Source organism: Molothrus ater, chromosome 4, assembly GCF_012460135.2.
Source record: "Molothrus ater isolate BHLD 08-10-18 breed brown headed cowbird chromosome 4, BPBGC_Mater_1.1, whole genome shotgun sequence".
NCBI classification, from domain to species: domain Eukaryota; kingdom Metazoa; phylum Chordata; class Aves; order Passeriformes; family Icteridae; genus Molothrus; species Molothrus ater.
Window position 1 is genome coordinate 15441673 of NC_050481.2, and position 20125 is coordinate 15461797.

Consider the following 20125-nt stretch of genomic DNA (forward strand, 5'->3'; position numbering starts at 1 on the left):
CAGAGCAAGTCTAAGGGAGGGCACAGGACCACCACTTCTGTTGGCCTTGAGCTTTTATCACCTCACTGCACTGTAAGGGGATGCCTGTTTCTCTGTAGCTTTAAACATCCATGTCCCAGTGGAAGTAACCCTCCTCAAACACTAATCCCACAGCTACTCACTATAGCCTCCTGCCTAGAACAGAAGAATAGCTAATCTTTCTTGGAGGCAAGATGTCAAACAGCCATCATTCTAGGAGTTCTCTTTTGAACTTGCTTTTGGGGGAGATCGGACTTGTCTTTGTAAGGTCCTATCTTGTGGTCTGTCAACCATCCCATAGAACTTTCAACACGTAGTGACAGCTCTTTTCAGGAGAAAATCCATGTGTTTCTCTTCTCTTCAATGGATGCTAGCTAGTAAAAGGTGGATCTTTTTGGCAGTTGGTGAACCACACTTGGCACAATTATTCTGGGGCTTGTGGCTGAAAAGAGAAGGCTGCTGCCTCTGTTTCCCATCTACCACAGCTTCTCTCTCCTCTGAGGGACAGGAAATAAAGGCAGTTTTATGTTGTCTGTGACAAGTTTTTTCAGTAATTTTTCCTGATTCCCTTTTTCCTTGGGAGAGTCCATCACACCTGGATTCTGCCTTTGAGAGAAAACTGAGATATTGTACATCCATTTTGATAATCTATGGCTGTCTAGCAGTTGGCAAACCCGAATGTGCTCAATATTACAATATTTCGGCACATTCAGTTGTTTGTGTGTATAGGCAAAGCATCTTGAAGAGTTCTAGTTCCTGCAAAATAACTAACATTCTCTAATCTTTTTTGGCTCCAAGTCCTTTTTCAGAAAAGCAGTACTAGAGAAATTGTTAGGTGAATATTCTGGGGTTTCCTTGTATGTTGATTTTTTTCAAAGTCACTTTAAGTCAGGGATAAAAGTAGGGAATGTATGCCCTGTCTTTAAAAGCTGTGCCTTCCTTTTCCCCTTTCCTCCTTCCCTCCAGTTAGGAAAATCATTATCTTGGAAGATGTGGAGATGAAATAGAGAGTCCTACCTAGGGCTTCTTTCCCTGTCTAATTGTGTGAGTATTTTCACATAACCTAAACACAGGGGAGAAGGACAGAACAGAAGAGCTGTGGCTTTTTGGCAGATCCTTCTTGCAGCTGTGCTGCTCTCTTTAGGTCAGCCTGCAGTAGAGAAATTTGGTTCAAGCACCGGCAACACTACTAAACCATTTTGTGACGAGGTCAAGAGTTGAATAATCATCCCGTTGATAAGGAGAGAGCCAGAAATTCCATTCAAAGAGGAGGTGACTTCCTGTGCTGCTTACCTATTATAGGTCACAGAAATCATGAAGGGGAAAATGGGGGACCTAGGCCACTCCAGCACATGACTATTTATGCAACTGTGACTTTTAAGTCTTATTTGCTGCTGTAGATATATTAAAAGGAGTTAAGGTAGGCCTTTGTGTTTTTATTAAAATCATGATTTTCTAGCAAGCATCCCTATGGGAAAATCAACATAGCTGCTGCTCTGGATATACAGCCTCATCAGATGTGGCTGTAATTGCTTTTTAGAGGTGGAAACTGTGGGGTATGGGTGCACAGTGTGCCCCACTTCTTGGAGGTAGTTTTACAGCACACACATCTGCATGGTTTGGTGAGTGTGGGAACCCATAAAAGTTGTTCAGCCCAAAGATATTACATTCACCCTTTTTAATTTTTTTTAATTTAATTTGAAATACTTAAAAATCAGCCTGAATGCCGAAAGAGTGGTTTGTAGGCAGGCAGCTAGACTGAGTAATTTATGTAGGATACCACAGAATAGACTTTCCAGATATGACTGTCATTTTTAGGTTTGTGCCTTCTGATTTCTGTAGTACCTGACTGTGAAATAAGCAAGGGCTTATGTGAAGCTGACACTCAGAGAAAATGGAAATTAGAAAGTGATGTAATGTTAGCAAGTGGTCTCTTGCAATTATTCTTTACCCTTGCTAAAGTGATGCACTTACACAGTTTACCTAGTTCGCTTAAAGGTATCCATTGTATTTGATCTTTAGCTCCTTCAATCTTTTCTCCTCCATATTATCTGTCTGCAGAGGTAAGATGGGGACAAGAAGAGCCTGTACTCATCTTGAATTAACAGCCACCACGTGATGGGCAAACATGTCTTGTTTGGATATGATGGTGATGACAAGTCATGATGGAACCTGGGTTACAGCAGGAGAGGGTATCCTGAACTGGACTGCCAGGACAGCAAATTCTGGCCTGTGGCCTGATTCCCTAGTCCTCCTTTGAGGGTTCTAAGAAAAAAAATAAGGAAGGACTAGAATGAGAGAGCCCATCCTGGAGGCCAGATATGAGCATTCCAGTTCACTACTTGTCCATGACTGGTTAAATCCTTTACAGTTATCTTTGCCTTCTTAGTTGTCAGCTGTCTCTCCTCTTCGCTCATTCCACTTTTCTTGCTGTCACTGGTAAAAGTCACCCAAGGCTAAATCCTGGCTTGCTCAGGTATTGTCTCTGCCTTATTTTTGATGCATCTGCCTATTTACTTGGTCTTAAACTGATTGCTCAACCGAGCCAGTCAGTGTTTCCGCAGCACTCCTCTTGGGTGGCTTCCTGCTTCATTTAAGTTTAATGCATTCTTTTAAATTCTTTAGGTATCTTTGCAGAGCTCCTCAGTTCCCTGGTGTAAAGCTATCACTTAATCCCAGCTCTTTCAGTAGGCCTACAGGGTTCAGTGTAAAATAATCTAAAGGATAGTTTATGGTAGGTGCTAGAGATGAAATGATAGAGTTGTTGGGGCAGCAAATTAGGAAGATGATCTGGGTGTCAAATGGACAGCAAATGTAATTGTAACTTTATTAGATTGATGCAAACTTGAATGATCATATCTGAAATCCTTATGCAAATCAGGGTAATTGATATCAAGACAATAAAGATGAGGTTTGGCTCTCCTATATCTTTAAATCTTGGTTCTGTAGGTTCCCAGTTCTTCCTTTAAATGAAAGTGCTGAAAAATGGGCAATTTTGATTAATTTATCTCATGAGCAATTTTCCTGTATGCATTTATTTGAAATTATTTTACTTCTACCTACTTTTGCATTTGCTTTTATTTTCATTCTGTAATCCCATCATTACAATTTCCGTATGTTTCCTATCACTGCAGCATATGGATTTCTATATTGAAGTTCTGTAATTTACTAATTTCAGTGAATGATTAAAGTAGAATTTTGTCCTGCTTAGCATGAAAAATCATTCTCTGGGGTGAGTTCCTTAGCTGTAGCCTCTTCTCAGATAATTTCTAGTGTTTCAAATGGTGTTTTTTCCATGGTGTTTTTTCCATCGCTGCCCATGTCTGTTGCTCAGTAACACAACTTTGAGACTCTTCCCTTTCCTGGAGATCCAACTGACTACATTGATATTTCTCCCCTCCAAGTCCTACAAAGCAAAGCTGTGGATCATCTCACACTTGCCACTTTCTGGAATGGCATGTGTACATTGCAGTGGGTACAGTTAAAGTTTCCAGCATTTGAACTGAGTGACTCAGTGTATAAATCAACAAACATGTTTGTCTTTTTCAGTTTTCAGATATAAGTAGTTTGAGCAAGTTAATATTTACATTTCTATTGGTACCAGGGTCAGATTCTAATCAGCACTCTAAATAAAAGGGCAGATGGTCACAAAGTGAAATAACACACTTTGGGATCAATAAGATTTGTCTGTCAAACTGATCTCTTGAAGAGGAAAATGAACTTCTCTGTATTTGAAAGCAAGCAGATGAGTTGGCGAGCAAGGGAAACTGGCACTTCTTCAAACAGTGCTTTCTGCACACATTTGTGGCTTTGCCAGAGATGGATACATGGGCTAAGCAGTGGCAGCAGTCACCCAGCAGTACTTTGGTGCCTTTTGTCATTGCTGACAAGAGTGGAAAATATTTTTTGAGGCTCCTGGGTGGTGTGCAATGTGATAGTCCTGAAACATGCAGTCTGTCTGTAATTCCCAACTGGCCTCTGCCAGTGGCAAAGGGCTTGGGAAGCAGTTTCAGAATTGCTCTGGAAATCAGGAAGAAGCAGTAATGACAGGTCTTGACTCTTGAATCATGATGAGAACAGCTCCATAACTGTGTTGTGAGAGCAAGGAAAAACACGTCATGCAGATTTCTGCCACGGATGTGAAATACAGCTGAAATTTCTTGACAGACATGTGGAGGTTGGGTCCTGCTTCAGAAAAACCTGATCTGGGTGACCCATGAACCCCCTGGGTTCTGAGGGAAGCTTTTATATAATTTGAAATCATAAAGAAGTCATTGGGTTGATTTCTCCTGGAGTGCTCAAGCTTGTTCAAACTCACAGGCTCACAAGTTAATGTGAATTAAAATTCTGCCCTGAAGGCCTTGAAAGGCAACTTTGCTTAGCAATGAAATTGCCAGGCTTCACTGTTCTGCTCCTAAACCAATTCACTGGTGTTTAAAGGGAGGCTTGACTGAGCTCATGATAAGACACTGATGCTGGCTTTTTCAGCATTAACCTTACAGCCTTCAAATACAGTGAGCTTGATGCTGCAGCAACTGGGAATTACTGAGAAGAGGAAAATTAGAACAGTGTCAGCAGTTAGAGGTCTGATTTCTGGCTACAGAAAGAAACTGCACTCGTGGAAAAAAAAAAGTGTCCTGCTGGCTTTTGGGATAGTGAGACTGGAGAGAAAATTTGCCCTTTATTATAGAAACTGCATGGAGCTTTGAGAGGCCTTGAGTGGTCACAGGTAGATTAGCAACAGGAGAGGGAGCTCTCAGTGTGTTACCTAAAGAGGAGGGAAATCCTGAGCTTGGGAGCAAGCCTTTAAATGAAGAATCCTGCTCTCCTGCTGCTCTCTGTCAATAACATGGTGGTGGCTGCCCTTTTGTGTAGGCAAGACCAATGGGGAATGTGCATGTCTGGAAAAAGAAATTGAGGTACACGGCAAGGAACAGAGAAGTTTGGGGGTTTAGTAAGCTGTAGATTTCTCTAAAACAAAAGCCCACTTCTTCTTAGATTCATTTACACTTAAATGTGCCTCAGACTGTAATGTTTGAGTGGCTTTCTGGGTGAAGGGAAATGCAATTCTCCTTTGCTATGAATGGATGGGATGTACAGAGCCAGAGAGAGTGGGGTGAGGAGGGGTGAGGAGAGATTGTTTCACCAGACAGATGAGTGGTAGGGAGCAGGCTGGCTCTGGCTCCAGAGCTGTGTAGTGGGGTGAGCTCCAGGCTGTGTCCCAGAGGATGTGCCCTGCACTTGGTGTATGAGTTCAGACAAAGTGCCAGTAAGATGCTTTTTTGGCTTCCAAACTTGTTTGCATCTGGGATGAGTGAATGGATCTCTCATGTGAGTGCACCCAGCTGTACAGACACGCTCAAGTTACTTTTTTAATGTTCATGGGGTGAAGAGGGAATACATTCAGTTCTCCTTCAACCTACATAAGTGCTGGTTCAACTGATTAGCATCTCTCTCCTTTATTTGAATGTGCATGGTACTTGGCCTTTATGCACGTTATTGCTGAGCCTGTGTTGTTAACTTTGACAATACCAAAGTAATTCTAGCTAAGAGCTTGGATGTTTGTTTGGCTTTTGCTTGTTTTGAAAAGGGAATATGCTAACCCTCTTCTGCTTGAAGTACAAACCTAAGGTAACTGAGTTTATTGCCAACTTCTCAAATATTGGTGACATTTTTCCAAAGGGTTTTGAATAAAACAAACTTTTTGTGAGAGACTGTGCCTCATATCCTATATAACATAAAAAAACTCCAAAGACTTTGCTTTCAGAGTGTGCATTTGTGTCTCTATACTCATGATACATTTGTCTGAGGTTTTCCTCCTTAAATTCTTTGGATCAAAGCAATAATAGAAATCTAAGTTTTATTCATTAACTTCTCTCCAAGTTTTGTAATTTGCTGGAATTAAATTGGGAATCTGGGAATAATACATGATCATAGACACAATGCATATCATGCAGGCTTATTTCCAGAATGTCAGTGGAGGGTTATATTAAAGACTTTTGTCTTGCTGTAGTGTGATTACAAAGATGCTTGTGCAGCTTGGGACATTTTGTCTAAAAGCAAGAAATGTGGGATATATCTGGCAAGAGGAGATAATATGAATTTAATTCTAGCATTGCTGTTGTTCTTTACTGTGTTCTGATTGGGCAGGAAGATCTGCCAAAAAAAAAAAAATCTCGGTCACATCTGTATGACTTTGAATACCTGTCAGGAAGAGGAGCAATCCAGGGTCACAGTGCTTTAAACACTGCCAGGTCTCAGGAGAGACTCAGGTGTTTTGCAGTTACCAGAAAGGAGAAAATGTAACTTAACTGCAGTGGAACCAACACTTTTCCTTTTTTTTTCCCTTTTCAGCTAAACTAAGTTCAGTTTAGGATGATCTTTAAAACTTTATTAAACAGTGACAAATAAATAAGAGTAGCTAGAGTCTGTAGATGACAACACTGTGTGTATGATACTTCTTTCCCAAGTAGTTGGAGAGATGAGAGGTTTAGTCTGCATTTGTGTATTAGTCATTGCAGCTATTCAGGAATGAATTGTGAATTATTAGTACTAATTTATTTTATTTTATTTTAGATAGGGGTCACTGCAGGATTGGTCTGAGATTCGAGTAGCTACACACCTGATCTGCCTTTGAAGGCACACCTGTGCTGACTGTACAAATACAGAAGTGTCCAGTAATTTCTGATCTATTGAATCGCTGCCTTATACCAGAGAGTTCATAATATTTGGCAGGATGTACAGACTATGCCAATAAAGAATTGTTTGCAATATACTAATATATATTATGTTTATATGTGTTGTTGCAGTTTTAGACACTTTAGTTACGCAGACTGAAAGATGACAGGTTTGTCATCATTATGTCTTCTAAGAAAGATTTATTCATTTTGAAAAGGTCTTTTTTCTGGTCGCTGAATCCAGGCTGATTCCAAGCCCGTGCATTTTAGGGGGCTGTGCTAGGGGACTATTCAGGAGGGTCATGCAGAGGTCAGGCATGCTTCATGCTAAGAAACTGCTTTACACAGATTTGGGAATAATGCTGTTGTTCATGGTTCCACACAGATGGTACCAGACAGGAAGAAGCGGAAGGTGAGCTCAGTGAAGAAGAACGCTGGTTTGGGAATTCTTCAGAAACTCCTTCGGAAGCATCATATGGAGAAGTCCAGGAGAACTTTAAGTTGTCTCTTGAGGACAGAATTCAAGAGCAGTCAACCTCCCCCGACACCTCTTTGGGAAGTGCAACGCCGAGCAGCAACGCAGCGGAGCTGGGGTCCATTGAAAATGAGGCACTAAGGGACACACTGCAGAGCAAGGAGCACCTTTCTCCAGATGTGTCCTCTCTGGGTGAAGAGGAACCTCCTGGTCCAAACAAGCCACTGAGCAGTAACCTGAGGCGGCTTCTGGAGGCTGGCTCCCTCAAGCTGGATGCTGCTGTTACAGTCAATGGCAGAGTTGAGTCCCCTGCAAATCTTGGCTCAAACATCTCCTTCTCTCCACCTGCTCACCATGCCCAGCAGCTAAGTGTGCTTGCCAGAAAGCTTGCTGAGAAACAGGAACAAAGTGACCAATACAATGCGGGCGGTCACTTTATATGGAATCAAGGTAAGTGGTTGCCAAACTCAACCACCACCTGTGGTTTGTCCCCTGATTCAGCTATCCTGAAGCTGAAAGCTGCAGCCAATGCCGTTCTGCAGGACAAATCTTTTTCCAGGACTGAGGACACGATACGATTCGAATCCTTTTCCTCACCCTTTAGCTCTCAGTCAGCCAGCTCCACGTTAGCAGCTTTATCTAAGAAAGTGAGCGAGAGAAGCATGACTCCTGGGCAGGAGCACCCGCCTCCAGCCAGCTCTTTCCTTTCCCTGGCTTCCATGACCTCTTCAGCTGCCCTTCTCAAGGAGGTTGCTGCAAGGGCTGCAGGCACCCTCCTGGCTGAGAAGAAGAAATCACTGGTTCCTGAGGATCCTCTGCAGCTTTCAGAGATGAAACAAGAGAAAGCAACTCCACCGCAGTCTTTGGAATTACTGTTACTACCAGTCCCGAAGGGAAGAGCATCCAAACCCACCAGTACAGGTATGGATACAATTTGAACCACTAAATAGAATGTATTTGTTTTGCTATAGGCTTATATAACATCTCTTCAGTGGGTCTAGATTTGGTTTGATTCCATGTCTTATGAAAATAAGAAATGGATACTTTAGGTGAACAATAGAAAAGCTTTTTGAAGTGCTACTTTGAGACCAAGCTGTCACAATTGCTTCCCTATTTTAAAGGTGTGAGTGTACAGTTTGGTACATTTTTTTCCCCTTTTATTCCATACAATAGTATTTTCCTCTCTTACCAAGTTTAGAATGTGTCCACAAAAATATTTAATGGAGAAGATCAAAGAATCCCTGTGAGGGAGCTCACAGTATCAGTGAGGATGTACAAAACTAGTGCTTTTGAAATATTGGACAAGGGAGAATTCTCCCTCCTGCTGTCTTTGTCACAAATGGACTTTTGTGTAATCGCTTACTATCCTGTCCTAATTTACCAGAGTATATTATTGTGTTGCCACTTTTCATTAAAATGTTTTTACAATCCTTTGTTGTTAACAAAAAAAAAATCCAACTAAACTGCGTTTCTCTAATTTGCTCAACAAGAAGCATTTTACACATCTGACTTTCCTCCATCAGTTCCAGTTGACAGTCAAGGAATCAGGGTTATAGGGAAGAAGAAACTGTCTGGGTAACAAAAGCTTTAAAGAGCTGGCAAGCCATGCAGGGGAATTTAAATGATCCATCTTCAAAATAAGGAAAAATAATTTCTTTCATCTCTTTCTATAAAAAGTTCACATCACCGATTCAAATTTCTGGTGGAACATACGGCTTCAGGTGTCGTCAGTGTTCTGCTGCAGAGGAAAAGGAAGCATGGCAGATACCTTCATGAGATGCACAAAGATGTTTAGCATATTCCAGCTTTATCAGGCTGAGTTTTATCAGGAGTACTAGCTGCACAGCTGTAGCGAGCCAGTGTACAGACATGAAGCCTGACATGCATGCTGTGTAATTGCCCTGCTGGTTTTCTGCCGTAACCTCTTTGTTTAGGGGTATCCTGAGGCCCAGTCAGTCCCTGTGCAGCTCCTGGTCAACACTCTTAGCTTAGAAGCTATTGGATGGACAGCAGTGCTCATCCCTCCCTTGGGAGAGGAGGAAGAGGGATGCAATGAGTAACAGCCAGTACCAGTTTTTGCTCTGTGTTATACATGTGTTCTATAAATGCTTAAGTGCTGTGTTTTGCCAAGGCAATTAAAGTGGCAAACTATTCTTGGCATGGGCCTGGCCTAAGTTTTTCATTAGTTTAGATTAAGTCCTTCTTGGAGTAACATAAGCTAAAAGCTGAATGCGTACATTTGCCATGAAAATAAATGTTACATATTCCTGATTCCTTTTGCTCAGAGAACTTTATGGCACTAAAATATTGGGGAAAAAAAGGTATATAATTATATAATGCTTTATCTTGTTGTGTCTGTCTGGTTGTTCCTTCAGACTTTTTTTGTCTTGTTCCCAGAGAGAAGTATCTTTTCCCAGTAGGTATAGCTTGAGAGGTCTTTTCCCCCACACTCGTACATTGAACTTTTACACTGATGAGTTTGCTTTGCTGTTACAAATCTGATTCACTTCCCCACCAGCAATGTGTAGCTTTGGTTATGAGACCAATACTCAGTGAGATTAATTAGATGTAAGTAAGGAGCAGCAAGGATGGAGGCTATTTAAAGAGGAGTAAGTTAATAACAAGAGCATGCCTGCTGCTCTTTTGTCCACCACGTCGAGCTATTTGCTCAGAATTATTTCAGGCAAGAAGCTGGAGCCATGGCTTGTCAGAGTGTAGTTGCCTCTGAAATGGCGTGTCAGGTTTGGCCAACCTAATCATGACCTGCATGTTTATTACAGTAAATTGGTACAGAGGAGATTAACTTTTCTATCAATCTGTTACTATTGCCAGTTTTATAAACTGCTTTCACATTTGGGATGAAGTTGGAAAGGAAGCCTGAAATATCTGTTAAGTTCTCATTGTTTTGAAAGAGTGTGGGTGACAGACCTTTCTTTTACTGTCTGAATACTTATTTGGTGTAACTTAATGCCTGTAGTGCTTGGAATTTTATTCCCAAAACTTCTTTGGGAAGCACTGGCTGATTCTCTCCTCACTGGAGCACTATTGTGATATAAGATAGATATCAGTATAAATGAAGGAAAGCTGAAACTCCTGATTTTCTTTTTAGTCTGAGCTTCATGTAGTACAGAGCTAACATGGTTCAGCTCTGGAGCATACTGGCACAATTCCTGAGTAACACTAATTGTCACTGTTATTGGTGAGGTCACATGCATTCATCCCACTTGTTTGCATATTTTTTTAATGTGCTAGATCACCCTTGATTCATCTTGATTGCAGATTTATTTTTAAGGGGGTCAAAACCAGGGAATATCTTGTTACACATTTCTCTTCTGGGTGATAACCAGAGGCTGAAGAAAAGATGTGATAGAAGGAAAAGAGATGATAGGTAAAAAAGCCACCCATGTATTTTTTCTGTGGTTTGTCTCTCTCCTGCCTTTTGTGAAGAAAAAAGTAAAGATATTTTAAAACAAACATAAGCAGTAATGACATTGGTTTTGGCCTACTCTTTAGAGAGGCAGAGAGGGGAACAATTTGATATTTTAAGTGTGATAGAATATTTTACAAGGAGAATTTCTGAACTTGCAATAGTACATGCTTTGACATTGTGTTCCTTTCTGTACTTACATAATGACTGCCTAATCAGTTGAATTACAGTGGGTTTGTTTCCTACTTACTTGCAAGAATTGTATTTTGGGACAAGACAGATCTTTCTGGAGGTTTTTATCACTTAGTTCCTCATCAAGGGAATTTGATGTTTGCTAGATTCTTATCAGTAATAGCAATGAGATTAAATAGTCTGAAAGAATTTTTGAATAGCAAGATGCACATTGCTGAGCTCTGGATATTTGAAAGCAGTCTTGTCTTTTACAGTGAGGAAAAGGACATCCAGCTCCACTCTAATAGTAGGCCTTCCTTTATAGTAATGAGAGGAAATTGTAGTGAGAGGATGGATGGATGGAGGGTTAGTTGTGCAAAGTCAGCAGCAAGGAATTTCTCCTCTCTCCTTCAACCTTGTGATGGTTCTGCACTTGGAAGTCTAACCATATTTTCCTGATCAAAGCCACCAAATCCTTTTTTTAGGTGAATTGGGCAGTAAAGCAAAGTGCAGACATTTAGGAAGGCAGTAGATTTAAAGCCCTGGCAATTAGAGGAGCAGAAGGAAACCTTCTGCTGAAGGTGACCTGAAGACCTTTGATGGCTGGTACTGCAGCAGTATCTGCTTGAGCCATAAGTGAACAATTTCAGCAGCAAGACTTCCAAAGTCTTTCAGTTCTGGTGTTAAATATATCAGCCATGCAATACCAGCATGCTTTTCAGTTAAGTTGTGGGTTCTTCCGTGCTTTATATCCTGCTTCCCTGCTGGCTAACCATCACATGTAGAAATGGATCATTTTTTTAACAGCTATGCATATTGCCCATACTCTGCTACAACCAGCCTTTGATAGGAAATGAAGCTGAAAAGTGATGATTATGAGAGGCATTCATCTTGGTGCAGTTCAATTATAAGGAACATTAGGACCCAGGTGAGAGAGAGGAGCATCCTCTACTGATTACTGAAAGGAAGTTTGGAGCATTAACCTTTATAAATTATGGTGACCTTTCTCAGAGGGATAATAACTAGATCCAGGGGAAAAGGTATATGCAGGGGGGAATGGAAGCTTCTAGTACCTGTTGTTGTTTAACCAATGTCTCTACAGATGAAACTTGAGAAATCATTGAGAAATACATCTTGAGTATGTTTACAAGGGGAAAGTATTTGACAAGTGGCTGTAAAGGATCCTCTCTTTTTCTTCCTGCTAAGCCTCAGAAGAAGAAGGGGGAAAACCTTTCCAGTGTCCCATCTGTGGTTTGGTTATCAAGAGGAAGAGTTACTGGAAACGGCACATGGTGATTCACACAGGTTTGAAGAGCCACCAGTGCCCACTCTGTCCTTTCCGCTGTGCACGCAAGGACAATCTCAAATCACACATGAAGGTAAGGAAAACCTTTACTGACAATCAAAATACCCAAATCATTAGTCAAAAACTGATAGTACAACAAAGCTATTTCATTTGCATTTGCAAGAACCAAATTTCCCTATTTGTACTACAAATGATGCCTGTACTTAAGTAAAGAGGCCATAAAAAGAAAGAAATAACCTTCATTCCATTGCTTGCCTTTCCATTTTAAGCAATGTGGAAACTGCCTTGGCTTATGTCAATTTGGTACAGCACAAGCTGTGTGTGACTGATTTAGTTCCAGAGCTGGAAGCACCAGAAGCAGGGATGCTGGTTGGGATGTGACACCACACAATCCTATCAGTGCTACTGCCAGGATGCCAGTGCATGATGATAACCCTGCATGCCCGCTGTAAGCGGGCAAACCAACTTGGCCAGCTCTAGCAGGGATCTCTCCATCACTTTCTACAGGCAGGCCTGCAGTTTTAACTTTTTTCTTGCTGTAGCTTTTAACTGTGGGCATTTCAGGAGTGAATCATCCAAACCAAAATGAATGACAGATCATACTGTAATATTTTGTTTTCAAGTTTAAAGTGTGTTTTTAACTCAGCCTGAGTTTTGGGCTTAAGCTGAAAATGACCTTCTGAAGGAAGCAACATCTGTGTTGATACAGAAAAATATGAAAAAAAGAAGAAACTGATTGTCTGCTTAGCTAAAGTACTACATGGGTGCAACACGAAGTGCTGAGTGTTGCAAGCTGTAGAATATTCTTGAGGAAGTTAAAATGGAACCTGTCCTCTTAGCCCTTTGATTGATAAGCTGAAGTGAAAACATTTCTCTTGTTAATGCAGTTGAGTTTTATAATAATAGTGCAATATTTTATTATAATTACAATTTTGTCTGTTTTAGATGAACGTGTGTAACAGGGGATCAGACTGGTGTGAGGGGGAACAGAAATGCCTGTTCAGGTTTCAAATATGCTATTGCAGAATCTGAGCTTACTGGACAAGAGTATGGCCTTGCTTACACTCAAGAAGCTGTTCCCTTCTGTGTAAATTATTCTGATTCCTCTTGTCACAACATCAGATCTCGCTATGGTTTAAGTTGTTGCTAGGTCTTAAATCACCCCCCTATAGTCTGAAGGCTCATTCCTTAACACTTCTACTGTAGATCATTGCACTATTCCCAGGCATCCTCAGTGTATCATGCTAATCCTTATCAAGTCAGCTCAGTGCTTATGGCTCTCTCTTTTAGGACTTGCTGTTCCATGTTGACTAAAGGGCACAGATGGCCAACCTAAGCAGAGGATGAATAGATAGGATGGGAACACAGCATGGAAAGAAAGTGTGGGGGTTTTTGTTTGTTTGTTGTCAGCTGCTGACAACCTGCACAGAAGTGTGCATCACCTAGAAGCTCACTACTCCCTGGCAAAGACCTGTTGTTGTCCCCTGCTTTGTAAAGGACATCCCTATTGTTCCCTGCAGAAAAAATTGTTCTCTGCGTTTTTCTGCCTTACTGGCAAAAAATATTGTTTGAAGGCTGAGGATCTATCCCTTCCTTTTTGGCATGGTGATTTCTGCAGGTGGTCACAGGTAGGATGTTGGACAAAATCAGAGACTTTTTCACTATCTCTGTGTGTTCTCAAAGTGATGGCTTCCTGAGGCCCTTGTGCTTTTTTCTGCTCCCCTCCCAACATTAATGCTTTCATTAACTGAGCCTGCATCTGCTTAAAACGTACTTCCTTGTACAATCAAGTAGCATGGAGTGTGAATTATTTGGTGATACTGTGACTATGACTGGGTAATGCTCAGTTAGAAACCCCTGAGGTCAGAGTCAGGCCTGTTTGACTCAATGCAAGACATTACAGCCACCTTCAGCCTCACTGTGGAGGCATGGTCTGAAGTCTCTCCATCTGGAGACTGCAGTCCAGTCATAAAGGTCACGATGGACTTGGGCATCTTTGCTGCCAGAGCTGCCCTTATTTGAGGTGATAGCAATTGTCTTATAAAACCAGGTTTTTGCATTTATTTTTTGGTCTTACAGACAGATGCAAAGAATCACAAGCACAACAATCTGAGAGATAATATTTTACCTTAGTTTCAAACAGTTTCATACACTTTCTCTTAACTGACTAAGCCATTAATAAAATTATTTTCTATCACATCAAAACCAAAGCAGGTGAATGAGGAAGGGGCATGTTAGTCTTGTGTCCAAAAGTGTCAGACATAATTGGAATTCCTTTTGGTGGAAGTATAAATTGATAACAAGATTAAAAATTTTTAAAAATGAGATTTCTTTTCTCATTATAAACAGTGCTGCCTTTAAATCTATATGTATATGATATTATAAAACCTGGAACATATATAAGCCAACAGCATTCAAAATGGACTGAATGCACACCAGAAATGGTACAGTACAGCTGGGAGCTACTTGGGGTGCAGTGTTCTGGTTATGCCAGCTGGGTGTGTTGGTTTCTTATTGTCTCAGGAGCTCCTTGGGAGCTACCTGGGCTTGTCTGCTTTCTGGCAGGCAGCCCATGAAGGTAGAGCTGCTTCTGCTTCTCCACCCATTTCTCCCCATGTGTCAGCTGTGCCTACAGGTGAAGATAGTTCTGAGTGGCCTTTTTGGGTTTGAAAAATCTAAGGTACTGGGCTGGTTTTTGTCATTCATGACAAGCCAACTTTTATTCCAGGATTGGCTGTAACAAACCAAGCTTTTTTCCAAGGGCAGGTAAATCACCTTAAAATCTTTGTTTATGCTGCTCTTTGGTTTTCATGGGGGTTTTTTTCTCTATTGATAAGAGGCAAAATGTGTTTTGTTCAGCTGCAGTCCTCAAAATCTGATTATTCTGCTTTTGAATCCTCCTAGACAACATAGCCATGAGCTTGAACCACCTTATTTATTTTTTTCCTAGGTTTTGTAGACATTCTCCACTGAAACTGGTTATTTGGAGATTTCATTTTCATGAGTGGTCTGTGTGTATCCATATGGGCCTTCCTTACTGTGTCTTTTGGCTAATGACCCATAACTATATATTTTATATTTTTTTATATATATACTATATACTGTATAATATATACACATATATTTTATACATATATACATATACGTATATATATACATATACGTGTGTGTGTATATATATATATATATACATATATATATGTAATTTTATTATAGTCGTAACATGTCTAAGTGACTGACCCAGAACACAAAATTGCCAACGTTTTTGGTGTCCTGTCCCCTGCTATGGAGAAAAACTTAATAGAGAGCTGGAATGATTCCAGCCCTGACCCATATTCAGATCTGCATGTGCTACCCACCACATGGATGAAACTTTCTTCCACTAAGGGCACTTTGCCAGGGCCAGCTCACAACTGGAGGCGAGGAAGTGAAAGGAGCAAGAAGGGAAACAGAAGGAAAGTTTCCACACAGACACACAACAAACAAGGGGGGCTGAGTAGCCTGCCTTTTAAGGCACAGAGCGTTAACTATAATTGTTATATTGTGTTTAGACTCCACAGTGACAGGCACCTTATAAAAATCTAAAAATAGATGTAGTGCAGAATTTTATTAGGGTTTTTTTTTGGAGGCGAATTGTAGTGCATGCATAACCACAAGTTTGGGCTTTTGTTCCCAGTAATCTGGGGGGAGCTGATTCTGGTATCACAGCATGGTTTCCAGGATGCTGAGAGCACTGAACTGAAAATGAAGCTGGACAAAATGAATGGGTAACTGAGAGAGGTCTTGTCCAAGGAGGCAGCAAGTATTATTCTTGAGTCCTTCTCTCTGTTTTTCAAAATATATGTTCAGTTGGAATATGTTTTCTTCCAGAGACAGTATCCTATGTACTTCTTCTGCAGAAAGCAATGGAAAGTTGTGGTGTAATTCAGCAAGATGTTGTCAGGCTTTTCTGCTTTTCCTGATGGGGATTACATTTTCCTCAGAGCAATACCACAAGCATCAGTCAGACTTTGGCCAATTGGTGCCTTTGGATCATGCACATATCTTCCTCAGCAATTGGTGGACAGATAGGCTGTGAGATCATATAGCTATGTTCCAAGAAAGCAACAGGATATTAGCTGAGCACTTGGAAGGGGGAGTGAGGAAGAGGAGCATATGGCCAAAAACAATATCTATAAATGTTCTTTGTGCTGCTATATAGGCACAAGGCAGGAATGGGTGAGCTATCTGTTGTAGCAGTGGAAAAGAAGTTTGGCATTGTGAACGTGTGGTGAAATATGAGGGTTTGATATAAAATGAGGGAAGGGAAGATGAGGCTTAGCAGGAAGGCTCAGTGCAGTGGTAGGCAGGTCATGTGATGCTCAGCCACAGGATTTCCCTGCTTGTGAAGAGCAACCATCTCAGTGAGATCCAGATTGATGTTCTTGTCTGATACGAAGAGGGTCATAGTCAGCCTTGCACTTAGGGAGCCTATTAATGATATCACAGCAGGAATCAGGAAAGGTCCTGAGGAATGGGGCCAGGTATTCAGTTCCCCTTGCTGATTTGCTTTTGCTTCTTTCTTCCTCAGCTAGTGCCAGATAACTGTATAAGCTTTCCTAATCCATTTTGGTGAAGTATAGGACTGGTTCTTTTCAAAGCATCTTCACCTCTTGGGAGAGGGAGGTTGAATGTGCCTTATAGGAGGGGGTTTTATTTATTTTTAAGTTAAACTTGAAGAGCCCTGGGAGGCACCTGTGATTCCATGACCTCTCCAGCAGCTGAGGGGAGCTAATGCAAACTTGCACAGCTTTTCAACACATAAAATCTGTGCCCAGAGTCTCAGACAGGCACCACAAATGACTTCAAGTATCTCCCTTTTAATCTTTCTTTTTGCATATGAGACAAGGATAAGACAGGACCTTAAATCTTTTCAAAAAATATTTTTTTAATACCTAATCCAGTCCAGCACTGCAGAGAGGCCTTCCCCCCCGCCCCCCTTGTTTTCAAGCAAAGCAAGGAAATACTTTAAAAAGGAAAATACTATATGAATAACATCTGTCTTGAGGGGAAGGATCAGATCAAAACTAGCAACATAGAACTAAGCTTTTGAAAATGCAATATTTTAAAAATGAGGGAATTGTTGGAAAAGAGCATGAAATGAAAAAGCAGAGGGCACATGCTAGATGTTAAAATGAAAAGCGTACCCAATTTTAAAATAATCCCACGAAAGAAATGTGAATGCCTGTGTCTCATAACCAGAAAGCAGAGTCTGTGCAAAGCATTACCTGGCTTTAGGGAAGGGGAAGGGAAAAGATCAACCTCAGCAGCATCACAAAATTGCAGGATGTGCCTGTGTCACCCTTTTCCTCACGCCTACTCCTGTTTTACCCTGTTGGGTGGATCAGATGTATTTGTAACTGTGGTACATCTCTATGGCAGGTAAATCAGCAGGGATGTTGCTTATAAGTATGAAAAGATGACTTAAGAAGTGGCTTATGATACCAGGAAAGTTACAATGTCCACAAAAAAACCAAAAAACCAAAACCAAACAAGAGTAACAGAAAAAGCAGCACATTGATACAAGTGATGTGATGCAATAGGAACATGTGGTTTCTGTAAAAGAAAATAATGTGTTCCTCTACTAAGATGGTTTGAGCATGTCAGGAAAATCATGGACTTTAAAATCAGTTGAAATTTATTTGGTCTATAAAAAAAGCCTTTGGCAAAGCTTCTCACAGAGAAGCTGCCAAATAAATTAAGCAATGTGATGTACTATGGCAAATTAGAAATTCACCAAGAGGCAGTAAAACAAAGGGTAGGAGGAATTAGCAATTTTAAGCACGACAAAAGGCTAACAGAGGGGTGTTCCATTACTAAAAGTGAAATTGTGCATATTTTAGCAAATATGATCTACACAGAGTGATGACTGTGGGTAAGAGAATTATAGATGGTGCAACCTTATGTGCATGAATTGAGATTAAAAAAGGCAAAGCTTGAAAGGAAACTAAAGGAGGCTGGCTGCCTGATAAACAAGGGGGCAAATGAAGTTATTGTTGACAAATAGAAGGTACTGTACCTTGGAAACCAGAGTCTAATAATGCACCTGCCTGTTGGATATAATGAACTGTAACTGCTCAGGAAAAATATCTGGATATTGTTATAGACAGTTCAATGAAAACCTTTTCTTGGCATGCACAGCAGTGGTTAAAAAGCACATTAGATATTTTAGTGTCTGGAGAATAAAACAGAAATAACACTGAAAATGTAACAATGTTACTATTAGCATATGGTATGCTGCCACTTCTGGTCACTGCATTAGAAAAGACATGAGAAATAGAAGGGATTTTAAAAGCTGGTAGTGAAAATTATTAATGGGATGGCAAGAAAGGACTGCCTTTGAAGAAAGGAGCTGAAAAGAATGGGACTGCCAGGAGGGTGAGAGAGGTGTGATCAGAACAATGCTTGATAGAGAAAATGAACTGAATGGCCTCTTTTTTTCTTTCTTGTAATCTGAGAATGAGGAGGCAGCAAAAGAAACTGAGAGAAACAAAAATTTAAAATTTTGACCAAGAGAACTTGTACCCAAGTCCTCAAACAAAGCCTAAAGTTTGTAAGGACACTAATTCTGTTGAAAATTACTGCAAGTGTCATAGCAAGCACACACTGAAAAACTGCAGAACCACAAAATATCATTTGAGACTGGGCAGGCTGCAGGTTAGCATCAAGAGGATACAAGTCCTTTGCCCAGTCAAGGAGAACATCCCTGGTTAAAGGAAATAAACTCTGAAGCCAGAAGCCCTTAAGTGGTTCTGGCATAAGTCAAACAGCAGTTTTATGGGATTTTGAAAGAAGCATTGTGTATGAGCAGGTTGTGCACTGTGGTTTGTTGCAGTGTAATTCAGAGAGATCCAAATCTGGCAGCAGCTGGGCTCAGGCTGGCACTTTGGGGAAAACCTGCCAGCTGCACTCTTGTCTCCTCCTGCCTGTGGTTCTTGCAGGGAGAGCCTGTTGGAGTCTAAAGAAGACATCTGATGGTTTGGGTAGCATTTGCACAGTATAAGAGCCATTCTCTGCCTCATGGAGGGAGCAGGCAGCTTTTTGGACTGTAATATTGCGTGGCCTAAATCTCCCCTGTGGCTTTCTGTGTAGCTCTACGGGGTTTCTTGTATTTCATTCTGCAGCAAGTAGTTGCTGCCTTGACTCTTTCCCCCAAATGGCAAAGAATGGCAATTCTTGGCTCTTTTAACTGCTGCTGAATGAGAAAATAAGGGATAGATTTTCCTTTAGAGGGATTTTAGCTTAGCTTTAGTGTTCAAATTTTTAAATTAATTCTATTTATTTTTTAAAATAAAATTTAAAATCTTCTGGTGGGAACAGGCTCTGGATATTGGCGGGCTAAATCTTTGGCTTAATGTTTTTTTTCATTTTTCCTTGGTCTAAAATTTTTCCTTTCAATACTCAAATATTTTGGGTTTGAACTCTGTCATTCCTTGGCTGTGAGTTAGAAATGCTCTTTATTTTATGAGAAATCCATTGATGATGAAGTCACTGGTTTTGGGCAGGAGAAAAAAAATCTAATGAGTCAGGGGCTCTTATTTTCTTCCATTCTCAAAAGATATTGCAGAGGTGGCATGCCCTAGTCCTGGGGAGAGGAGGTGGGCTCCCACCCAGGCTCTGTCACCTGCTGCTGCAGGGACAGCCTTCTGAAGGCATGGGATTGATGCTGTGATAAGGAACTCTGGAAGATGTGGTTAAACACATAGGCAGGGAAATGCTGATTGAAGGGGACCCTGGGGAGAAGCCCTGGCACACAGAATCTGTGGGTGTAAGAGATAAAGTTGCCATGGTGAGGGTGCTTGCTGCCCTGAGTACATCTCGGTGTTCTCTGTGGAGAGTGCTCACACACTGCTGTGCTCACAGACCATCCTGTCTCCACTAGTGCACACAGGCAATCTGGTTGGCATTTTCATTGTAACCTGCTAATATTTAGAATTTATTGTGCTGCTATTCTTCTGCAAGGTTGCTTTAAATATGTGTTAGGTTAGCACTAGCTTCTTTGGTTTTTTTCT

The 20125-nt window shown here is 40.9% G+C and overlaps 1 protein-coding gene across 2 annotated transcripts in view; it reads left to right on the forward strand.

Annotated features, from left to right (window-relative positions):
• The window catches only part of ZNF827 (zinc finger protein 827), a 98743-nt gene that overhangs the window by 16995 nt on the left and 61623 nt on the right, over positions 1–20125 (forward strand). For both annotated transcript variants that reach the window (XM_036382263.2, XM_054514669.1), the window contains exons 2-3: positions 7081–8091; positions 11975–12147. In XM_036382263.2, coding sequence (XP_036238156.1) covers positions 7081–8091; positions 11975–12147 — 1184 coding nt within the window. The remainder of the gene's footprint in view (positions 1–7080; positions 8092–11974; positions 12148–20125) is intronic.